The 20,203-nt window shown below is 35.1% G+C and overlaps 1 protein-coding gene across 1 annotated transcript in view; it reads right to left on the bottom strand.

The window, feature by feature from the left end:
* The window catches only part of SCUBE2 (signal peptide, CUB domain and EGF like domain containing 2), a 51,135-nt gene that overhangs the window by 23,570 nt on the left and 7,362 nt on the right, over positions 1–20,203 (bottom strand). The window contains exons 3-12 of the mRNA XM_029285635.1: positions 18,921–19,046; positions 17,553–17,687; positions 13,946–14,071; positions 12,359–12,475; positions 10,003–10,092; positions 8,305–8,421; positions 4,682–4,804; positions 2,467–2,583; positions 1,065–1,187; positions 464–574 (exon numbers count right to left, since the gene is read on the bottom strand). Coding sequence (XP_029141468.1) covers positions 464–574; positions 1,065–1,187; positions 2,467–2,583; positions 4,682–4,804; positions 8,305–8,421; positions 10,003–10,092; positions 12,359–12,475; positions 13,946–14,071; positions 17,553–17,687; positions 18,921–19,046 — 1,185 coding nt within the window. The remainder of the gene's footprint in view (positions 1–463; positions 575–1,064; positions 1,188–2,466; positions 2,584–4,681; positions 4,805–8,304; positions 8,422–10,002; positions 10,093–12,358; positions 12,476–13,945; positions 14,072–17,552; positions 17,688–18,920; positions 19,047–20,203) is intronic.

Genomic DNA, 20,203 nt, shown 5'->3' with positions numbered 1-20,203 from the left:
GGTTGTTAAGTCAAGTCACCATTGTTAAGCAAATAATGTGGTGGTTAAGCAAATCCAGCTTCCCCATGGCATTTGTTTCCAGAAACCTATAAAAAACATTCCAAATAGTGATCACATGACTGTGGGGGGGGATTAGTGGGACGGTTTGTAATGGTGCAAATTGAGATCATAAGTAACATTTTCATAGGCTATCATAATTTCTCATTAAGTGGGAGGGATGATAGTTTCCAATGATCATAGTGTAAGTCATTAGTAATTTTTTCAGATCCTGTCATAATTTGAAAATCATCATTACATGAACAGTTACAAGTTAAGGACTAGCTGTTCAACATGAATTCTCCTATAATGTATGCAAATACATCAAAGTTATCTAAGTTATTCTGGTTTCCCTAATTTAAGGATAATAATAATAATTGCAGTGGCAACAATAATAACAATATCTCCCGTGTTCTGCGTGACTTACCAGAAGCAAAATGGACATCCGAGAGGCAGATTAAAAAGCATCTATCATTTCCACCAGTCTTAATGCAGCGCAGAGATACTTTGGGGGAAAGGACATCAGACAAGGGCCTTTCTATAGAGCAAAACACAGACACTCACAGGACAAGAAAGCTAATGGCAGGCATGGTTCTAAAATGCAAATACGAAGTTACATGTTACATAATCACTATCAATTTGCACATATGCTATTCATAATGCTGGGAATGAAGACATACACACAATGTATTATAAAAAGCTGAGGCGGGAGGAAGGGGTCATGCAGACAACTGCAAAAGGAAAAACAGCCTAGATTAAAAGCACAGGAAAGAAAGCATCAAAGACCCGAAAGTATCTCCTGTTTTTGTTTTATCAGCTAATTAGAAGCAATGTATTGCTATAGATCTACAGTAACTTTTAGGAGACCTGAATGCAATTTGGAAGACCATTCATTGTTTCAGTCTGCATTGTTCCAAGAATTAGGGTAATAAAAGGAAATGTACAGACACATTCCCATATATTATGTGAAGTGCACAGAACTTCAAGTGGTCCAAAGCTGCAAAAAGGTTTGAGACTCTGAATCTTACCCACACAGTCCTTTTTGTTCCAGTGTAATTTATACCCGGCATTACAGTGGCACTGATAACTACCCAGTGTATTTATGCAGATATGCTGGCAGCCTCCATTGTTCATGCTACATTCATTGATATCTACAGAAGAAGAATGAGGGGGGAGTAATTGATGCTGTTCTGAATTTAGTTAGCAAAGAACTGCATATGGATAACTACTGCCAGGCACACAATACATAAAGAGCTAAATATGTTTTTCTGCAGCATGGATATTTTGATACCGTTGCCAAAAACTTAAAACATGCATTTGCACGCACACAGACCAGCTTTTTCTGGAAACCTCTCACAAAATGTTCAGGACAAATCACTGGTGCCCAGTTGATGATTCTTTGATGTGCCATCAAGTTGCTGTTAATTCTTAGCAACCACATACATCTGTACAGTCAAAATTTAACAAATTTGATTTTAAGCAATTTTCATTAAAAACAGAATGTAAGGTAGCATATTTCAATGAAGACGATGAGTCACAATGAAGAACCACACTTGCCCTGAAATAAAATGTAGGAATTGCATCCTTGTCTTGGTAAAGACGTCACTTTGAATGAAAATACAATCAATAAAAGTAACAACACAAAACTATCCCTAACCACAAGAACTACTATCAACCATTTTTGGGGCTTGTGTTTTTCTGATTGCCAGTTCTATAGGGACATTGACCACCAGTTGATTATGTTAAACAATCAAGATAAATTTATTTCTATAAGAGCAGCAAAATTTTGCTACATTATGTGTGTAAGCTTCACCCATAAATACATGGTTGCTAATAGTTCTTGTTGTTAGGTGATAGTTTTTTGTCTTGTTCCTTTAACTGATTGTACAATAATTAAAAGCTGATATAGACCAGGGCAAATGTATATATGATGCCATTTTCCTTATTGGTTCATACTCTTCCTAGATGCCTGTTTCATTTAATTTCTCCACAATTTATTTTATCTTTTCTTTTATAGCTATCTTATTTATGTGACCTCTACATATAACACACATTATCCATTTCTTAAAACCATTCTGGCTTAGCATTTAACCTTGCAGATAATTACTACATGCCATAATTAGTATTGCCAACAGTACTTTGCAAGCATGATCTGCAAAATCCAACTCTTAGTACCCAAGTGTGGAATGCAACTATTTGTTCCAAAACCTACAGCTGCTTTCCAGTAAAAGTAAGAAAGAAAAGTTGTTTTAAGGAATAGTCTAATGTGTACAGATTCAGGCTCCTACTTCAAACCACCCGAAAAACAGAAAGGCAAATAATCTGAAAAATCTGCAGCACGGAGTTTGAAATGCACATTTCCTTTTCATGTTGAGATCATAGAAATAGAATTCCAAACAAAATGCCAGCAATACGTTTATATACACTCACCGCCACAATGTGTGAAGCCAAAAAGAATGTATCCTTCGTTGCAAATACATTCAAAAGTGCCTGGATGATTGATGCACAAATGGTCACATGTCCTTTCAAAAGAACATTCATCAATGTCTGCAATTTAAAAGGGATGCTTTATTACTTCACATTTTATTGAGGAGACATTAATGAACTAGGAAAGTTGATTTAAAAGTGGAGGATAGGCTAGACTCATAACAACTCACTGGAAACATTTATTTGAATTAATAATCCACCCAACTCCAATAGACTCTGTTAAGCTCACAATGTTAAGATCACAATGCAGGTCATATATCATGCAAGCCAAAGTACTGAAGTATTGCTCTCAATGTGAATTCTTCCTCTTTCTTAAACTTTTTTTTTTGTTAAAGTAAGGTATTATTTAATTTCTTGTATTTCATGAAAACACTGAACTACTTGTCATAGATAGAACATACATCCAGTTGTAATTACATATAGATATAGAATTAACATCATTCTGATTTTCCTGTATTATCTAGAAAAAAATCTTCCCATAGGTGAGGTTGAAAAAAGTAACAAGGAGAATGATTTAGCTCATCCTCCAAATCTGCCTATCTTCCAAATATGAATTTCTGCCAGCAGTTTTGAGGTCCTGAATGTGTATCTCACTGCATATAAGGACAAAAACTTAAATGGTGAGAAGTTGGTTCCATCTCTGTCCATCTTCTGGAACCCCTTAAAACCTGGTAGTATTTACAGCCCTGGGGCTCTCAAGGGAACAGTAATATGATGAGATGGTTCCATTGCTCATAAGAAATTATGCTCTCTCCTAGCCTTTTAATAATACTAATTTTTTTTGTAATTGTTGATTTTTACAAAAATATTATCATTTTATTGCGTGTTGCAGAGTCACGTTTTGTAAGGTGGGTAATCATATAAACCACAAACAAACAAAGCTACCTTGAAGGAATGTAAATGGTACGAAAAGAGTGGCATGACAACTTTCTAACCAAAAAACCATCACAGCCTGTTTCCAACCACAATTTGGAAGTAGCTTTTCCAGGGTAAGCAGGGCAATTAGAACAGATTTGAATACCTCCTATTTCCCCCCTCTTAAGCTTGTTCTGCCTCATTGATACCTGCTAGAATTCCTCTTCAGCATTTAAGATCTAAGCCGATTGCCAAAGCAGGACTTGGTCATAGGATACTCCCACTGGCAGAAGAAAGACTAATTTTCCTGTTTCCCTTTCTCTTTGCAACTCCTGTTGTCCCAAATATGTTTCGAAAAAATAAAACCAGGTTTGATGAAAAGGCAACGGGAGGAGCAAACCGTGAAAACGATTTTCCTCCTTTTCCATCAATGACAGTACCCATGTGGGACACTCTGCTAAAGGGACACTCTGCTATAAAGCATCATTCAGGATCCAAGCCCCAGATCTACCTGCAGTCAAAAGAGTTTTGGATTATAGAGAACTTGCAGCTGAATAATGATATCAAAGGCTGAAATGTGAATTGTTGGGAAAATACGCACAAGGACTATCGCGAGCTTGCACGTGAGATGTTTTAAATTATACTATTTAGGCTTGGATTTATATTTTATATTTGTCTTCATTGTCACATTTGTCTTAATAAGATAACTTTAGAAAAATTGTACAGAAAGGCAATAATAATTTTCAAGATAAACTATCAATACATCTGCTAAGAATATATTTAATCTGTTGCTATCAATGGAACATTGATATTAGTACTATCAATATTCAATCTATTATTATCAATAGGCTATTTTCACCTAAAATTGCATATATTCAGCACATTCTCAGCCAGAAAGGAAATATTTGTCCTGTAATCTTAGAAGAATCAAACCAAGAATTCCACTGATAGCAATCAATTCTACTTTTGGAAAGTCACAGTTAATTATGGTTCCAGATGGTTATTCTGAAAGTGAATCATACTTGCCAAACAGATTAAACTCTGCTTATTATCATTTTACTAAATTACTTTGTGCTAATTAGTCATTCTGTTAATGTAAACATAATCCATAAATGGTTTAAATTTCTCTCCCTGAAATTAATGGAAACTTAGAACACTGACGAGAAGATCTGAAATTCATTTCTAAGTATACCCTATGTCAATGTTTCTCCACCTTGGTCTCTTTAAGATATGCAGAGTTCAACTCCCAGAATTCCCTATCCAGCAAGCATATATATATATTATTGCTTCCTCCCACACATACCTTGACACAATTTTTCATCAGTTAATAATTTAAAACCTTTTTTGCAGCTGCAATCAAAACTACCAATTGTGTTTTTACAAAAATGATCGCATCCACCATTACTGGTCTGGCATTCATCAATGTCTATAAGAAAGAAAAGGGATGATAAGTGATATAATAAGCTTCATTTCTTTTTCCTGAAAGATTTAAACATGTGTTACAACCTTGAAAGCAAATCAGTCAAAAGTCTTTTAGTGTAAGAAACATACTAGACTTAAGTGATCTTTTCCTTCTAGTTTTGCACAATTTTTTTAAAAAGAATCTTCTTTGGAACAACTGTCTTGTATAACAAGGTTTAAAATGTGATTATAGTAAGTCCTTGCTTACTGAGTACTTGTTCAGCGATTGTTTGAAGTTGCAACGGTACTGAATGAGCAGTATTTTTACAATTGGTCTTCAAACTTCTGGCTGTTGCAGTGCTTCCATGGTCATGTGATTATGATTCAGGAGCTTGTCGAGTGGGTTGCATGTATGGCGACCTTAGTTCCATGGTTACACAATAGTCATTTGTGACTTTCCCTGCTGAATTCTCACAAGCAAAATCAATGAGAAAAACCTGCAGCATAGGTTGCAAGTTGCTCTGATAAGCCTGCCTGGCCTCCCTGTGCTTGCACTGTGCCATCCACCCAGTGGCCTCATTGCACTCAAATGTTATTTAGCCCCTCTGGTCTCTCTGCACTTATACCATGTCAAACCATCTACCCACTGGCCTTCCTGTACTTGCACATGGCCTGTCCTAGGCCTCTCCCAACTCAAATGCAGCCTGCACCAGCCCTCCCAGGACCTCCTCCAACTCTGTGGCACCCCCATACTCCTTATCTGGGATACTCACTGCTTCCTGTTTAACAACCCATGCATCTTGGGATTACAATTGCCGTTGCTAAGCAATGTGGTCACATGACACCATGCTTTACAACCACATGGCTTAGCAGTGGCAGCCCTGATTCCAATTGCTATTGTACCTGTACTTGTTTTTGTACACAATAATTCATTATAGCAACTTACATCAAAGTTATATATTTATTTATGGGTGAAGAGCAAAACCTCTATAAGATAAAAATTGATGTAGAGTAACTAATGGAATATATAACAATATCTAATCAAATAGCAATGCAAATTCCACATTAAGCATTCCAGCATTAGACCCAATTCCTCCTTAAAGTAACTATTACTGAGCAGAATTTAGCAACCTTCCTATTTTAGAAAAATGAATCTCCTAGCAGAAAGCAGGCATTATTAGAAAAGAAAGCTAAGATTGGTACATGGGATAATGTAGCATTAAGAACTGAGTCAGTTGATATCTTTGAACAGGATGGGAAGTGGTCTTACAGAGAAAAGGCTTCCAGATTCATAGATGGTATAGTATTACCTGAAGACAAGGAAAACACATCTCTGTATGAAACAGAAAGAATATTAAATATATAGTTGGCCAGAACAAGCAGCCTACTGCATATACCCTACTTGCAATAATAGACAGTTAAGACTTCATTCTTTCTGAAAATTAGATCCCCCATACTCTACGTATCTCTTACGATATTTTCTCCCTTGCTGGAATGAGAATTAAACTGATAGGCCACAATAACTTAAGTCCAGTGGTGAAATTCAGCCAGTTCACACCAGTTCGGTAGAACCGGTAGCTAATTTTTTGTTGCCAAGGCCCAGAACAGACTTCCGGAAATGGCATCCACACAGAGAACCGGTTGTTCACATATTTGAATCCCACCACTGCTTAAGTCTATACCCGTATTTTGTTTCTTAGAAGAAATAAATTTGTCAATGAGGGTGTGTGTGTGAATGTGTGCGCATGTGTGTGCTTCACTTCATTTTTAACCAATACATTCTTAAATACACCTCTAAGCAATAACAACAGTAACAACTTTTAAACATAAGACAGCATCTGACACACGGAAGGGAACATGAAGCAAGCCTACTGTATTATAAAATAATCTGAGTTGCTTCTAAAACTGTTAGGAATTATCATCTACAAGAAGGGAACATGTGATGAAATAAACTTCAAATGTTTTGTATTTTTGATGTACATTGTTGTAAAGCACAGCTTGTCAATTTTCTGTCATTGTGCTTTTTCCATACCAATTTCTACTCATTCTTTTATGAGATTATTCTTATTTTTCAGTATTTTTTCATAGAGGACTTGTACTTCTCTTCACGGTTGTTCTTCCTTTACTCTAGCTTCTTTCATCTCTTTCCTTTTTCTAATTTTCTAATGCCTATTTCTAATTTTCTTAAGATCCATTCTTGACAGTATCAAAAATTTCCTGTCCCACTTCCAAAACTTCACATCACTTTTACATTCTTCATTTACAGGTACAGTAGTTCTCACTTAATAATGGTAGTTGAAACTGGCAACTCTGTCACCAAGCAATGTGATCATAAAGTGCGACATCACATAATTATGCTGACTTATGATAGTTCCAACAGTCCCAGAGGTTGTCATTAGGCAAATTTTGTGTGGTCTAGCATTCTGTGATCACGTGATTGCCATCTGTGACCTTTTGCTGGCTTCCCCATTGATTTTGCTTGTCAGAAGCTTGCAGTGAAGGTTGCAAATGGTGATCACATAAATGCAGGTTACTGTTAAGTGCAAGACAGTTGCCGAACACCTGCATCACAACCATGTAACCATAGGGACACTGCCTCAGCAGCAACTATGAGAAAGTCCCCCTCAGTGCCATTGTAACTTTGAATGGTTGTTCAATGAGGACTATCTGTATTCTTTTAAACTTTCATCATAAACAATTGAGTCAATCGTGCTTTCAAATGCTTCTTCCCTTTGTATATTACTATTTTATTATTGTTTGTTTAGGAATGCTTATTACAGATTAATTTTGTTGACTATAACAAAATTTGAATTGGTATACTTGCTCTGTAAGTTTAACTCACATTACAGCTTTTGGAGAAACCCTATTGCAATAGGTATTATATCATACTACCATGCATTCGCTCTTAGAGAAACAGAGTCAACTTCCCCTTCAATTGAGATAGACAATTCTCATTTTCTCTCTTTCTGTATGTGTGTGTGTGTGTGTGTGTGTGTGTGTATGGATGGATGGATGAATGGACGGACGGACAGACAGACAGACGGACGGACGGACAGACGGACGGACGGACAGACAGACATAAAACAATCAGAATACTGAGTAATTTAAGGACAAAATATAACCTTTGCAGATTCACAGGCATTTTGCTTCCTATGGAAGATAATGTTGCTGTTTAACCATCTCTTTTGCAAACATTGCAACATGAACAAGAGTCCTGTGCCTACATAATCAAATGACTCTGTCTGATACATACAGAAATTCTCGCCTCTAAGCTCTAGAGTTGTATTAGCACTGTACATTGTACAGGACAGAAGTGATAACCTTGAACTGAATACAAAAAACAAATTGAACTTTTCACATACATATTTCAGCAAAGGAACAATCAAAGCAATGCCTTGTATACTGCTTTCCTATTTCAGATTTTCTTTTTTTACTGGCTTAGCAAAATTACACTTTTCTGGGATTTTTGGCAAGAATCTTCTGTAGATATTTAGCTTGCACATTGCCAGGAATACTGAACTTTACCTTTGCATGTCTTCCCATCAAGCTGAAGAGTAAAGCCAATAGGACAACTGCAGTGGACGCCTGTTGAAGTGTCCTTACAAGTCCGATCACAGCCACCATTATTTACTGCACAAGTTTCTAAGGAAAAGGAACACAATTTGGCATTTGCAGGGGAAAAAAATTGAAATGAGATATTTTTATTTATTCAACAGAATGAATTCTGATCAAATTCTAATGTTAAACAAGCATATCCAAGACTTTTTTCAGAGAGTATCTTAGACTTCTTGATGATCTCTAAACCAAGTTCAAAGAGCATCAAGAACTCCAGAGACGTTTGTGCAACAGATAACTTCAGCTTTAAACATGAAAAAAAAATCAAGATAGGTTAACTATAAGTAGAATTACCCACAGATAAGTATTCAGTTTGGTTTTCTTAGGAATCTGAGAAAATCTGTACTGGATCAGGTCTAAGTTTCTATTCCACAAACTGGACATGACTAACTTTTCCCATCTGTATTCCATAGCAACTGATATTCAATGGTTGGTATTTAGAAGCATATTGCCTCTGATAACATTATACCAACCAAAATGATACATAGTACTCTAATTTCATCATATGGATTTATAAAGGCATTTAAAAGCAACACAGTAAGCTCACAATTTCCTGGCTTCTGTTTACTAAATTTTGGATGCAACAGACATCTGGTTGCCATTTTAGGTATGTATAAAATTTCACTGATGCACCACTAGGATCCTTTTATTATATATAACATCCTAATCACCAATTTAATGGATATTCAGGTCTAATGGGCATCCTTTTCCTTGTTAAATGAAAAATTTATTGTAGGCAATTTTCAGTTCTTCCTTCAATGATTTCTTTACATAGAATTCAACCTTCCCACAATAGCTACATTCCCAAGCTGCTGTTTTTCACTGAAGTGTCCATATATTTCCCACATGTCAGTTTGTTTGTTGGGGCATCCTGGGATTTCATCTGCAGCAAGTGTACTTGATTGTTCCTCATTGCATGTAGATATTATCCCACCTAATCTTAAAAAATTATATAGATAATATCTATATATTATGAAGAACAATCAAGTAATTTTGACTGACTAATTTTCTCCTGCAACATTCTTCATAATTTGTTGCTTTTTAAAATTACATTTTATTAAATTTCTACAAAGAAGAAAATATATAAAATATTTGTAATTGTATCAAAGAAAATAAGAAATTACTCTTTTTATTTTCTTTCTCTCTTTTCCATTTATCCCTTGCACTTTGCCTGTCCTTATTTTTTGTTCCCATTTTTTCTTTTCTTAATTTCATTCTTCGAGAAATTTAATAAAGTTTAACTAAAAAATCGTTTATTGCCTTTTTCCAGAAATATAAATTAGCTCTACACACTTCTACATATTTGAAAGAGAAACTGCAACTGTAATTAGCACAATAGCATTGTATCTCTATGAAAAAGTTTTTCTGAATATATTACATGACAACTGGCAAAAACAGAGAACTTGAGAAGTTCTGCAGTGGCAGGGACAATTGGTGCCTAACCGTATTGAACTGAAAGCATATGGAAATTTCATTAATTTCATTAGGTGGAATAAGTATTTTCAGTTTCTGTAAAGTCATTACAGCAATTGTTGTTATTCGTGTTATTCATACAGCAAAGCTTGGAAATCTCTTACAAACAATTATCAGACCTGAACATCTCTTTACCCATAAGCAGTCGCCGCTTCACTCGTTTATCTGCATCAGCTCCTGCCGTAACATTGTTTTCAGAGATTTCTGTGGTCGCTTCTATTCTTTCTTGGTATGGAAAATAAAAAAAAGTATCAAATGGTCAGGCATAGAGTAAAAACTGATGTTCTAGAAAATACATTTTGGTTGAGAAAATAATTATCTACCAGATTATCTGGTAACTTCAAAGGGATTTTCATCACTTTCTGTCATATGACAGACTTTATCTTTGCTTGAATTATAGGTTAACCCCCTTTGGGTTTATACTCCACAATAGACCATGTTTACCTTGGTTTTGACTTGGCATGTTGTTTTAACCCAACCTTTGTGATTTGTAAACCATGCTATATAGCTTAGCCTACTGTGTAAACCCCACCGGTTGTGATATAAGTAAACCATATTTAAGTAATCCTGTGTGATCCAGCTCATATATATCTATTTGATACATGCTATATAAAAGAAAAGAAATTATCATCAAAAATGAAGGATTGTAGAAAATAAGTTTTGTTCTGGCTCAGTTTTATCTCTAGAATGTGTTTTTCTAGTAAATATCTTTTTAACTCAAAGACCTTCCTAAGGGATAACGAGTTTCCCTTTGCTTATAAAATATATTTTCTTAGAGCAGCTTCTTTGGCAATCTTGTTTTATTTTCTCTCTGCCACAAAAAAATTGGTGTTCTTTCATGCCCAAGATTATTCTTTCCAACTATTTTTAGAATCCCCCTGCTGCTCTTATAACACTGATGATCTCCTTTATCATACAGCTATTATAGTCTAGAAAATAAGCAACAAGTTTAATTTACATAAAGCACCGGATACAATGCCTGATTATTTGTAGAATTCATCAACAGTAGGCTGGACAACCATCTCTTAGGGATGCCACATTACTGGATCCCTGCACTGGGCAGTGATTGGACAAGGTGATCTCTAGGATCACTACCAACTTTTAAATTCTATGAATTTATGGTATAATGGCCAAACAGAGGATTTCTTGATATGTTGATATTTTAATCAATTTAAGTATTTAAGCTTTAAGGAGCCCTGGTGGCCCAGTGGTTAAAGGGCATATTGCAGTCAAACTCTGCCCACAGACTTGAGTTCGATTATGACAGGGTTCAAGATTGACTCAGCCTTCCATCCTTCCAAGGTTGGTAAAATGAGGACCCAGATTATTGGCGGCAATATGCAAATAAATCTTTTACATTGTAAACCACCCAGAGAATGCTGTAAAGTGCTATGGAGTGGTATATAAGCCTAAATGCTATTGCTATTATCAATTCTTCAAGTGAAGGCACCAAGGTTCAAATTCACTATTTATGTTTGAAGAACATATCATGTTAACAGCATTACAGTATAAATAATTAATATTTACCCCATCCTAATCTTTGGCCGAAACACAGTATATAATTCCTAATATATAATGCCTAGTTTATTAATCATATTAGTTACGTTTATTCTACCGTTGTGACAAGAGAATTCAGGATGGCATTTCTAATGTTTTCAACCATAGTGGAGCTTCTAAAGTACTGGAAAAGTTCTTAAAATTCCAGGGAGATATTCAGAAATGTAGCTGCTTTGAAAGTAACCCATGTTGAATTTTATAGCATAGCCAAACACTAGAAGTTGACCATGGAGAATGTTTATGACATTTTGTATTATGTCACAACATGTTTCATGATGGTTTCTATTTCATAAAATATTTCATAACTTTCTCCAAATTTCATTTCCCTGGATTTTGGATGGATTGATAAGTTAGCCCATTTGAGGTACCTTGGTTCAAAAATTGTTACCTTACAATGCACCATTTTGCCCAATTAAAGGCTACAGACATAAGAGTTTTAGTAGAATATACAGTAGATACTCTAATATTTTAAAAGTGAATATTTTAATTCAGGTGCCCAACCCCCGGGCCATGGACTGGTACCAGTTAACAGCCCATTGGGAACCAGACCACACAACCAGCGGGCGAACATACAAAGCTTCATTTGTTCATGTGTGGGATTAGGTTGTGTGCACGAAAGCAGCCCCGCCCCTCTCCTCCCCCTGCCTGCTGCTGCCACCACTGAGCCAGAAAGGTTGGGTACAGCTGTTTTAATGGAAGTTTGTATTTTAATTAGTCAGGACCATCATCATAGCCCATTGTTATGTGGATGTGCTGTTATGTGACTAACCTCAATCCAACACATTTCTCATTCATAAGCAAACCTGGATTTTCTGCAATTTTTAAGCAAACTGTAAAGAAATCTATATTTTTACTGAGAGGAAACATTCAGAAACTGTTACGTATTTATTTACAACTTGTCTACACATAATGTAGCAGAAAAGAAGTGAGATACCAATACATGTTTTTCCATTGGCATGCACTGTGTACTCTGGATGACATCCACAGACAGGCCCATCTTCTGCATCTTCACAACTGTGCTGGCAGCCTCCATTTCCATGATTGCAAGTCACTGGAAAGCAAAGGTCCAATTAAACTTCTGAAGTATTTAAAAAGTATATATCATTCTGAACTCAGGATCTCTCCACCTTGAATGTTCATCTTTAAGTCCTATATGGTTGTAAGTATACGAGCTACTTTAGCAGAAAAATTATCTATCCTTGTAACTTAACATAATTCCTAAATCAACATTTATTAAATGCAAGGGCAGCAGCAAAATTAAAGAATAACAGAATAACAGAGGTGGAAGAGACCTTCTAGTCAAACCCCCTGCACAAGCAGGAGACCCTATACCAGGGGTAGGCAACCTTGGCTCTTTTATGACTCGTGGACTTTAATTCCCAGAATTCCTGAGCCAGCACAAAAAAGAGCCAAGGTTGCCTACCCCTGCCCTATACCATTCCAGACATTGGCATTCTTCCTTTTAACAATTAATGTAAGGCAATTAAATTAATTATATTTTTTGTATTTATGAATTTATCAAATGTATATGGCTGCCCATCTTATAAGAAGTGATTCTTATACTATACATTATACTATACATATAATAAATTGATAATAATTGATATTATTAATTGATATTATTAATAATTAATAGTTAAATAACTATTTAATTATTTAATACTATACATTAAATTTTAAATCCACTGATTTATATTGTATAAAATTGATGAGTCAATGAAAACCAAGTTATTGTAGTAATGTAACAGGCATATTTTCATTTGAGAATCAAACCTGATATTTAGAGATAGCACTTTCTTTCAGTCGTCAGCTTCCACTTAAACCTGCATGGTGTTGAGTATGACACTGTGGTTGAGGCCTTCCCTTGCCCCCACTCTGAATGTCTGTTGATATTGCACACATATATAAAAGATATGGGGCTTCAATTAGGACACTATATCCATTATCTTACAGATTTTGATATCCTTCTGTGGACACCCATGCTCTCAGTTAAACTGCATGGATATTAAATACGGCAATGCTATTCCTGCCTATTCAAAAATAATGCTGCTTAACTTAATTGAGGTACAGTAACTTCTGATAGGTTAGATTGTAGATTAGTTCTTTGATGAGAAAGTCAAGCAGAAGACCTGAATTCAAGATTGGACACCAATAGTTATTTTACATATCTTTGGCTACTGAATTCTATTTCAAAAGCTCTAGTTGAATTCAGTTAAAATTCTACAAAGAAAGAAAAACAGAATAACAGATTTGGAAGGGATTTCTTCTACAAAGAAAAATTTGCAGTCTAACACATCTCTAATGCATGCCATCTACTGCACGCTTCAATCATGCATACCATCTACCGTATCTGATAATCATTAAAATTATCACAAGGCAAAACAGAAGTGAACAAAAACCAAGTGAACAGTGAAAATCTTTTAAACCAAGATATGATCAGATAAGAGAAGAAAGATGCTTAGCAATTCCTTCTGATCAGAGAGGCTACATAAGAGTCAAGTATGTGTAGAATGTTGCATACAAATGCAGTCTCTTTGGTTCCTGGCCAGTTCAAATCCAGGTCTGCATTCGCAGTCCACTCCTCCTTTTGGCGCTTCTTTGCAGATATGGGCACAACCATGATCCTTATTCATGCAGCTCACCCCTTCTACAAAACAATCAGTGTGGATGTATCAGTATTCTCTGAGCTTTTAAAATACAGGCAACAGATTTTAGATATTTAGACAATCTACCTCATATGAAAAAAGGAACAAAGTTTATATACCAAGAGTAGAAATATAACATTAAGGACCTCCATCGAAGTTTAACCAAATTTATAAATCTATTATAATTTGTAAAGAGAAAAATGGCACAAATGGGGAATTAATTGTGGATCAGTGTTACCTTCACAATGTTTCATGGAATAGGATGAGCTGAGAGAGGTTGGTTGGAAGATATATAAGCAGAAGATGGATTCTCAGTGTATTTCAAATATAGCATACCTCAGTAAATACTTCATTCCTAATAATATATATATTCTTGAAGAGGGCAGACAGCTAACAGAACTCAAGAAGTTCAATAAACTTTTAGAGAATATCAACCTAGTCACTATACATACCAAATGTATATATATGAGTGAGACTTGATTTTGGTGGATAGGTAATTTTATGGCCAGTCTTTAACATGGACCAGATAAGCATATCTAATTTTGGAAGATTCATTTACTGAAAGTTTGGTCTTCTCTAAAAGACTTGCTACTGGTTCATGAACCTGAATGTAAAAGTAGGGAGAAAGTCTCCTTGAAATTCATCCTGATATCAGCTAAACATGGAGAAACATACCCACTATATAAAGAATGAAACAGCTTGTTCTTTCTCAGTCTAAGAAATGTGTAAAAACTTCCTGCATCTTCTAAAAACAACATTTATCCAAGGAAAGAGAGTTACTGATTTATTGTTAGCTGAAGAAGAGGGAAAATAATTCATTCTAAATATGTAGACACATGGAATTATCCCTTATTCTGTTTTATTTCTTATAACAGACTCAATCAAGCAAACACATATTTCTTAAAGTCTAGATTTTTCTTTATTATCGGCATCTAATCAAAGGGACTTAAAGATTCTAACTCTTTGGGGATATTTTGTTTTCTAACAGACATAAGAAGGGTGGCTATATAAATGCTTTAAATAAAAAAATAAAAAATATTTTACCCTCTGTCCATTAAGTCAAATAATGCACATAAATAAATATTCAATATAGAATCATTTTTATAATCTGAGGGGTAGGTGTAGTTTTCGCTGTGAACTTCCAATTAGGAAAATAATTATCTGAGATGGATCTGCCTTTTTTTTAGTATTTTGTGTATGCAAACCATTATCCCCATTTAATATAAGAAGAAGCAAGTCTCTCAGATCGAACATAAAAAAGAAACAGATTCTATGAATTCTGGAAATGAAGAGTTTCCAATATCTTTTCCCATTAAAGTAAACCTTCAGAGGAAGGGGTGAGGGAGAGAGGAAACATCTAAATCCACAGGACATTCAAAAAGGTGCAGACATATGTGGGACTAATTTACAGGCTACCTAATAATGATGCATAATTCATTATGTACATCAGGAGCTCCTCATTCCAGCTTGAAAACAGTGTAGTAGTTAAAACAATGTATAATGCATTCCAAATCAAGCTGTCCTATCATTTGTGAATTAGTTTTGTTTGCTATTACTTTCCTTATCCCAAGGAAAAACTGTGACGGACATCATGTCCTTAGAAAATTCTGCAGCATTTTAATAAGCCATGCTTTCATTCCAACATACTTCTTCTAAAGTGACTTTGACTAACAAAGGGATAGCTACTATATTGCTTTGATTATTCTGCTCTACTGGTTCCTTGACTCCTTTCCCACAGTGAGAAAACTAGGAATACAATGATGTTTTCGCCCCTCCAGAAACACAAAAGACACAAAAATCCATATTAAACCTGCAAATCACTATTTTCCTGTCAGTCCGTCTTTTTCTATTACAAAGGATCACAAATTAGTCTTATTAACTCTTCTGTTGTGTGGCATTTGAAAGGTTCAACATGCCATGTGATCATCAGTTAGCTAAAAGACATATAAAAAGCATTAAGAAAANAGTACTTTGGCAAAGTTTACCGAAGACGGTAACTTTTCAAATAGGGAATTCTGATTTACTCAGTTCTGCATAAAGAGAAAAAGTTAAATTATTTCCCTGAGAGTTGTAGTGCAAAAGAAATAGCCACATGCTGAAATACTGCTTTTTACTAATAACAAATATATTATGAATAGTTAAATGCCTTTTGATTGAAAGAGTATGTAAAATTAAGAATTAATTTTTTTTCATATCAATTAAATAACATTATAGAAAAAAAGAAGAACAATTAATCTTATTTCTATAAAGGCCTTAAGTTTTGAAATTCAAAAAATACCACCTGTATAGTGATAACATTTTTATGAGGAGTAAATAATACAACTATGGTACTAATTAAACTAATTTTCTCTCACAACCTTGGGCTTCTGTAAAATGAATGAGAATGGTGCATAGCAAATACGGTAAGTAGTAAGTTTGATTTTGCAACTCATCCTCCTCCTCATCTGTAAACACATACTTACAGCTCCTCCATATCACTAATAGTTTTTATCAATACAAGCTAATTTTATGTGTCCTGAAGATTCCTCTCCAAAAACTTAATGTAGAAAATGATCTAGAAAGGAGTTCTAAAGCATTCTGATCAAATATCAATCAAACCCAATAAATGAAGTGTGATTCATAGTGATCCCATAATAATATAAAAGGAAATGTGAATTTTATGTCTTTTTAATTAATATTAAAATTGAGAAGAGTTTTGCAAAAATGTTTCACTATAATCTCCTAGTCAGTATCTTTAGTCTCCAAAGGGAAATGCCTAAAAATGATCTCTTCAAACATTCTTTAAAAAAAAAACCAACTTATCTGAGAATTTGAAGAAGGGTACAGTCTACTCAGACTAAAAAGACCTTTTCTATAAACATGGCATGTAGTACATGATTATTAAAGCAAGCTGTGACACAGCACAAAATGGGCCAAACAAGTCTGGTTATTTTTATCCTGGTGTTTTAAGAATGCTCATTGAGGACAAGTTTCAAGGCTCCATCACTAAGTACAGGTTCTCTGAATTCCTGCTTTGAGCCTGTAAACCACAGTTGCTCCAACAAGCCTTTCAAATGAGCATGAGAAAAAGAAGGGAAGAGCGGCTTCACCAATGGAAGAAGCAGAAGGTATAAATGAGAAATGGGTACCAATTCTGCATCCTTTCTTCCACTAACTCAGAGAATGTTGACTGGTTTTAATGGCATCCATTCCCAAAATGCAATAAAAATGAATTCCTAGCCATGCTTATCCAAGTCACTGGGAAATTATTGTCTAACGTATACCTGTCAATACAGTATCCGCATAATGTAATAGTTAAAAACAGGCAAGAGGCAGGCTACAATTTTTCCTTTTATCATCAGCATATCATCTAACATCTTTAGAAACTCTACATACTGTATGATCATCCCATATTACAACATAATTCAAGGAATTTGATTTTGAGTGGTGGGGAAAAAAGGAAGGGCCTCATGCATGTTTTTGTAGAAATGAAAAGACTTATACCTTCTGAACGGTGAATGCAAGTGTGCTGATTATCGCTGAGAAAAAATCCTTCATTGCAACGACATTCATAGCTACCCACTGTGTTGATACAAGCATGTTGACAGCCTCCATTATTGACCAAGCATTCATCCATATCTGAAATACAAGCGGTACCAATTTGGATCCAATTCCATGTAAGCCTTGTAAGCCACCCAAAGTTGCTTTGAAGTGAAATGGGTGATAAATAAATAAATAAAGTTTATACCAGTTGCACATAAATAATCCATTAAGCAGTAATGAACTAAATATCCAGTTGATTGGATAGTGGCCCTATTTTTCCTATCACTCCTCTTTAGACTCAATAAAACTTAACACTACGGATATTTATTTTTCTAAATAAATACAAAGTTTAATTTTTTCATGAAGCTGCCCACTAAAATGCTTTTTCTAATTTTTTTATAATTTCATGAATAAAAATGCAGATATTAATGTCCACATTTTTCTTTGAAGCTTATTTAAAACAGTTATTTTAATCTCAGGACTAAATTACAGGATAATAATAATAGAAAAAAGCAAGGCCAGATCAGCATCTATTTAATTAAATTCTTTCCTGGTAACCCCATCACCAATGTCTATATGTAATGCATTCATTCTTTGCCTGCCTAACAATAGATATACAAACCCCCAAACTAAATATCCATAGATACTAAAGATATATATGGAAAAAGTATGGTTGTACCCAAAATACTTATCATATCTTTCCCTCCAGGCTACCTTTTATTTATTGTCCTTTGTCTACTAGAAGAAAGCTATGGCCTATTGCTCTCTTTGGTATGCAGCAACAAATATATTTCATTTGGCTAAAGTAGGAGAATAACAAATACTCACTTCACTCTTTGATGTGGAATGGAAGTGGGATTTGGGTGGTGGGGACAGGTAGACCAAATCTGCCTTGTGGGCAGAAAGCTCTCCTTCAAGCCCTTAATATGGTCCAACACTATAAACATGAACCACAGAAGGCCTTGGACTCTCTTATTCCTTTTCATCTTGGCTTGGACTCAAGTAGAAAAAGGGGACTTTCCATTTTAGATTCACTACAGTTCAGATGACATTTAAAACCCACTTAAAACCCAGCTATGATTAGCTGAAATAAACAACTATTTACAAATATATTTTGTAAATTATTTAAATCATGGTTAAGATTAAATAAGGGTTATCTGATTTTTATTAACAAATTGTGATTAATATACAATATACATTTCTGCTATTTTCATAAATACATGGAATAACAAAAATGCTATTTACGTATTTCGCTGAATTAGCATTTGACTTCTCTAGGCACATGATAAATATGTCAGTACATAATAACTTTTTGGGGCACATCCTTACCAAAACAGTTATGACCATCCTGAGCCAACATGAAGCCATCGTAACATATACAGCGATAATTGCCTGGAATATTGAAACATTCATGGACACAACCTCCATTGAACTCATTATCACATTCATCAATATCTGGAGAATAAAGCAAAAGTCAGCATGATAGATGCCTGGTTGTTTTGTTATAGATAAATTGTAACAGGATTAAAGTGTATATATGCTACTAATAAATGCTATTAAATGATTTCAACTTTGCAAATAATGTATTTTTTCAAAAATAAATTATCTAAATCTTCTCATGTCCAGTACTGCTTCCATTTTGTTTGTTTGTTTGTTTGTTTGTTCAGTGCATATAAGTGCCCATCTCACATATGTGACTCTGGGTAGTTCATGGAGTTAAACACACACATACAAAATACGAAAAGTAACAAAAAGCATCACTACAAAAATCCATTAAAACAATAAAATATATTAAAAACCATAAAATCATAATCTGCAGGAGAATGCAATCCTTTTTATGAATAGATTAGCCATTTGGTAGGCTCCATACCACCATTGCCTGATCTTGAGGCAAGTTGACAAAAGCAGGTCTTTACTTTCTTCCAAAAGACCAATAAAGTCAGGGCTAATCTGATCTCAAGGGGGACAATGTTCCAAAGGTTATGTGCCATGGCAAAAGAGGCTCTCCTCCTAGGTCTTGTCAGATATTATTCCTTAGAGAACAGGACCTATAACATGCCTGTCTGCTGGACTTAGGGGACAGGTTGATGTAATCTGGGAGAGGACAACCCAACTCCATGCCATGCAGCACTTTGAATTAAACCTGGAAGCAAACTGGTACCCACTGCAGCTTGTATAGCAGTGATATAATGATGTGCTGATCTAGGGACAAATATTTTGCACCAGCTGAAAATCCTAAATGGTCTTTAAGGACAGTCCCATGTACAGACCATTACAATAATCCATGCAGGAAATGATCAAGCCATGAGTGACTGAGTGTAGAGCCTCCTGATCCAGTAATAGGGGCAACTGGTACACAACCCAAGGAGTCTGGAGGATTTCTTTTGAAAAACTGCCCAACAACTTCTCAGCATGGTATGGTTATGATCCAGAGGTTTAGTATAATCCAAGTATCAAGCAACATTTATGAGTATCAATTGCTTCTTGGGAGTTAAATGACAGTGGACAGAATGTCTGGTTAGCATTACCATATTAAAGACAATGGTCCCAATAATCTCCCCCAGTAGTTTCATGAGAATGTTAAAGAGCATGGGGAACAAGACAGAATTCTG

The sequence above is a fragment of the Protobothrops mucrosquamatus genome, unplaced genomic scaffold (assembly GCF_001527695.2).
Source record: "Protobothrops mucrosquamatus isolate PMUCROS unplaced genomic scaffold, P.Mucros_1.0 scaffold1977, whole genome shotgun sequence".
NCBI lineage: Eukaryota > Metazoa > Chordata > Lepidosauria > Squamata > Viperidae > Protobothrops > Protobothrops mucrosquamatus.
Note: the sequence above shows the minus strand (reverse complement) of the source record. Positions and strands in the feature narration are given on the sequence as shown.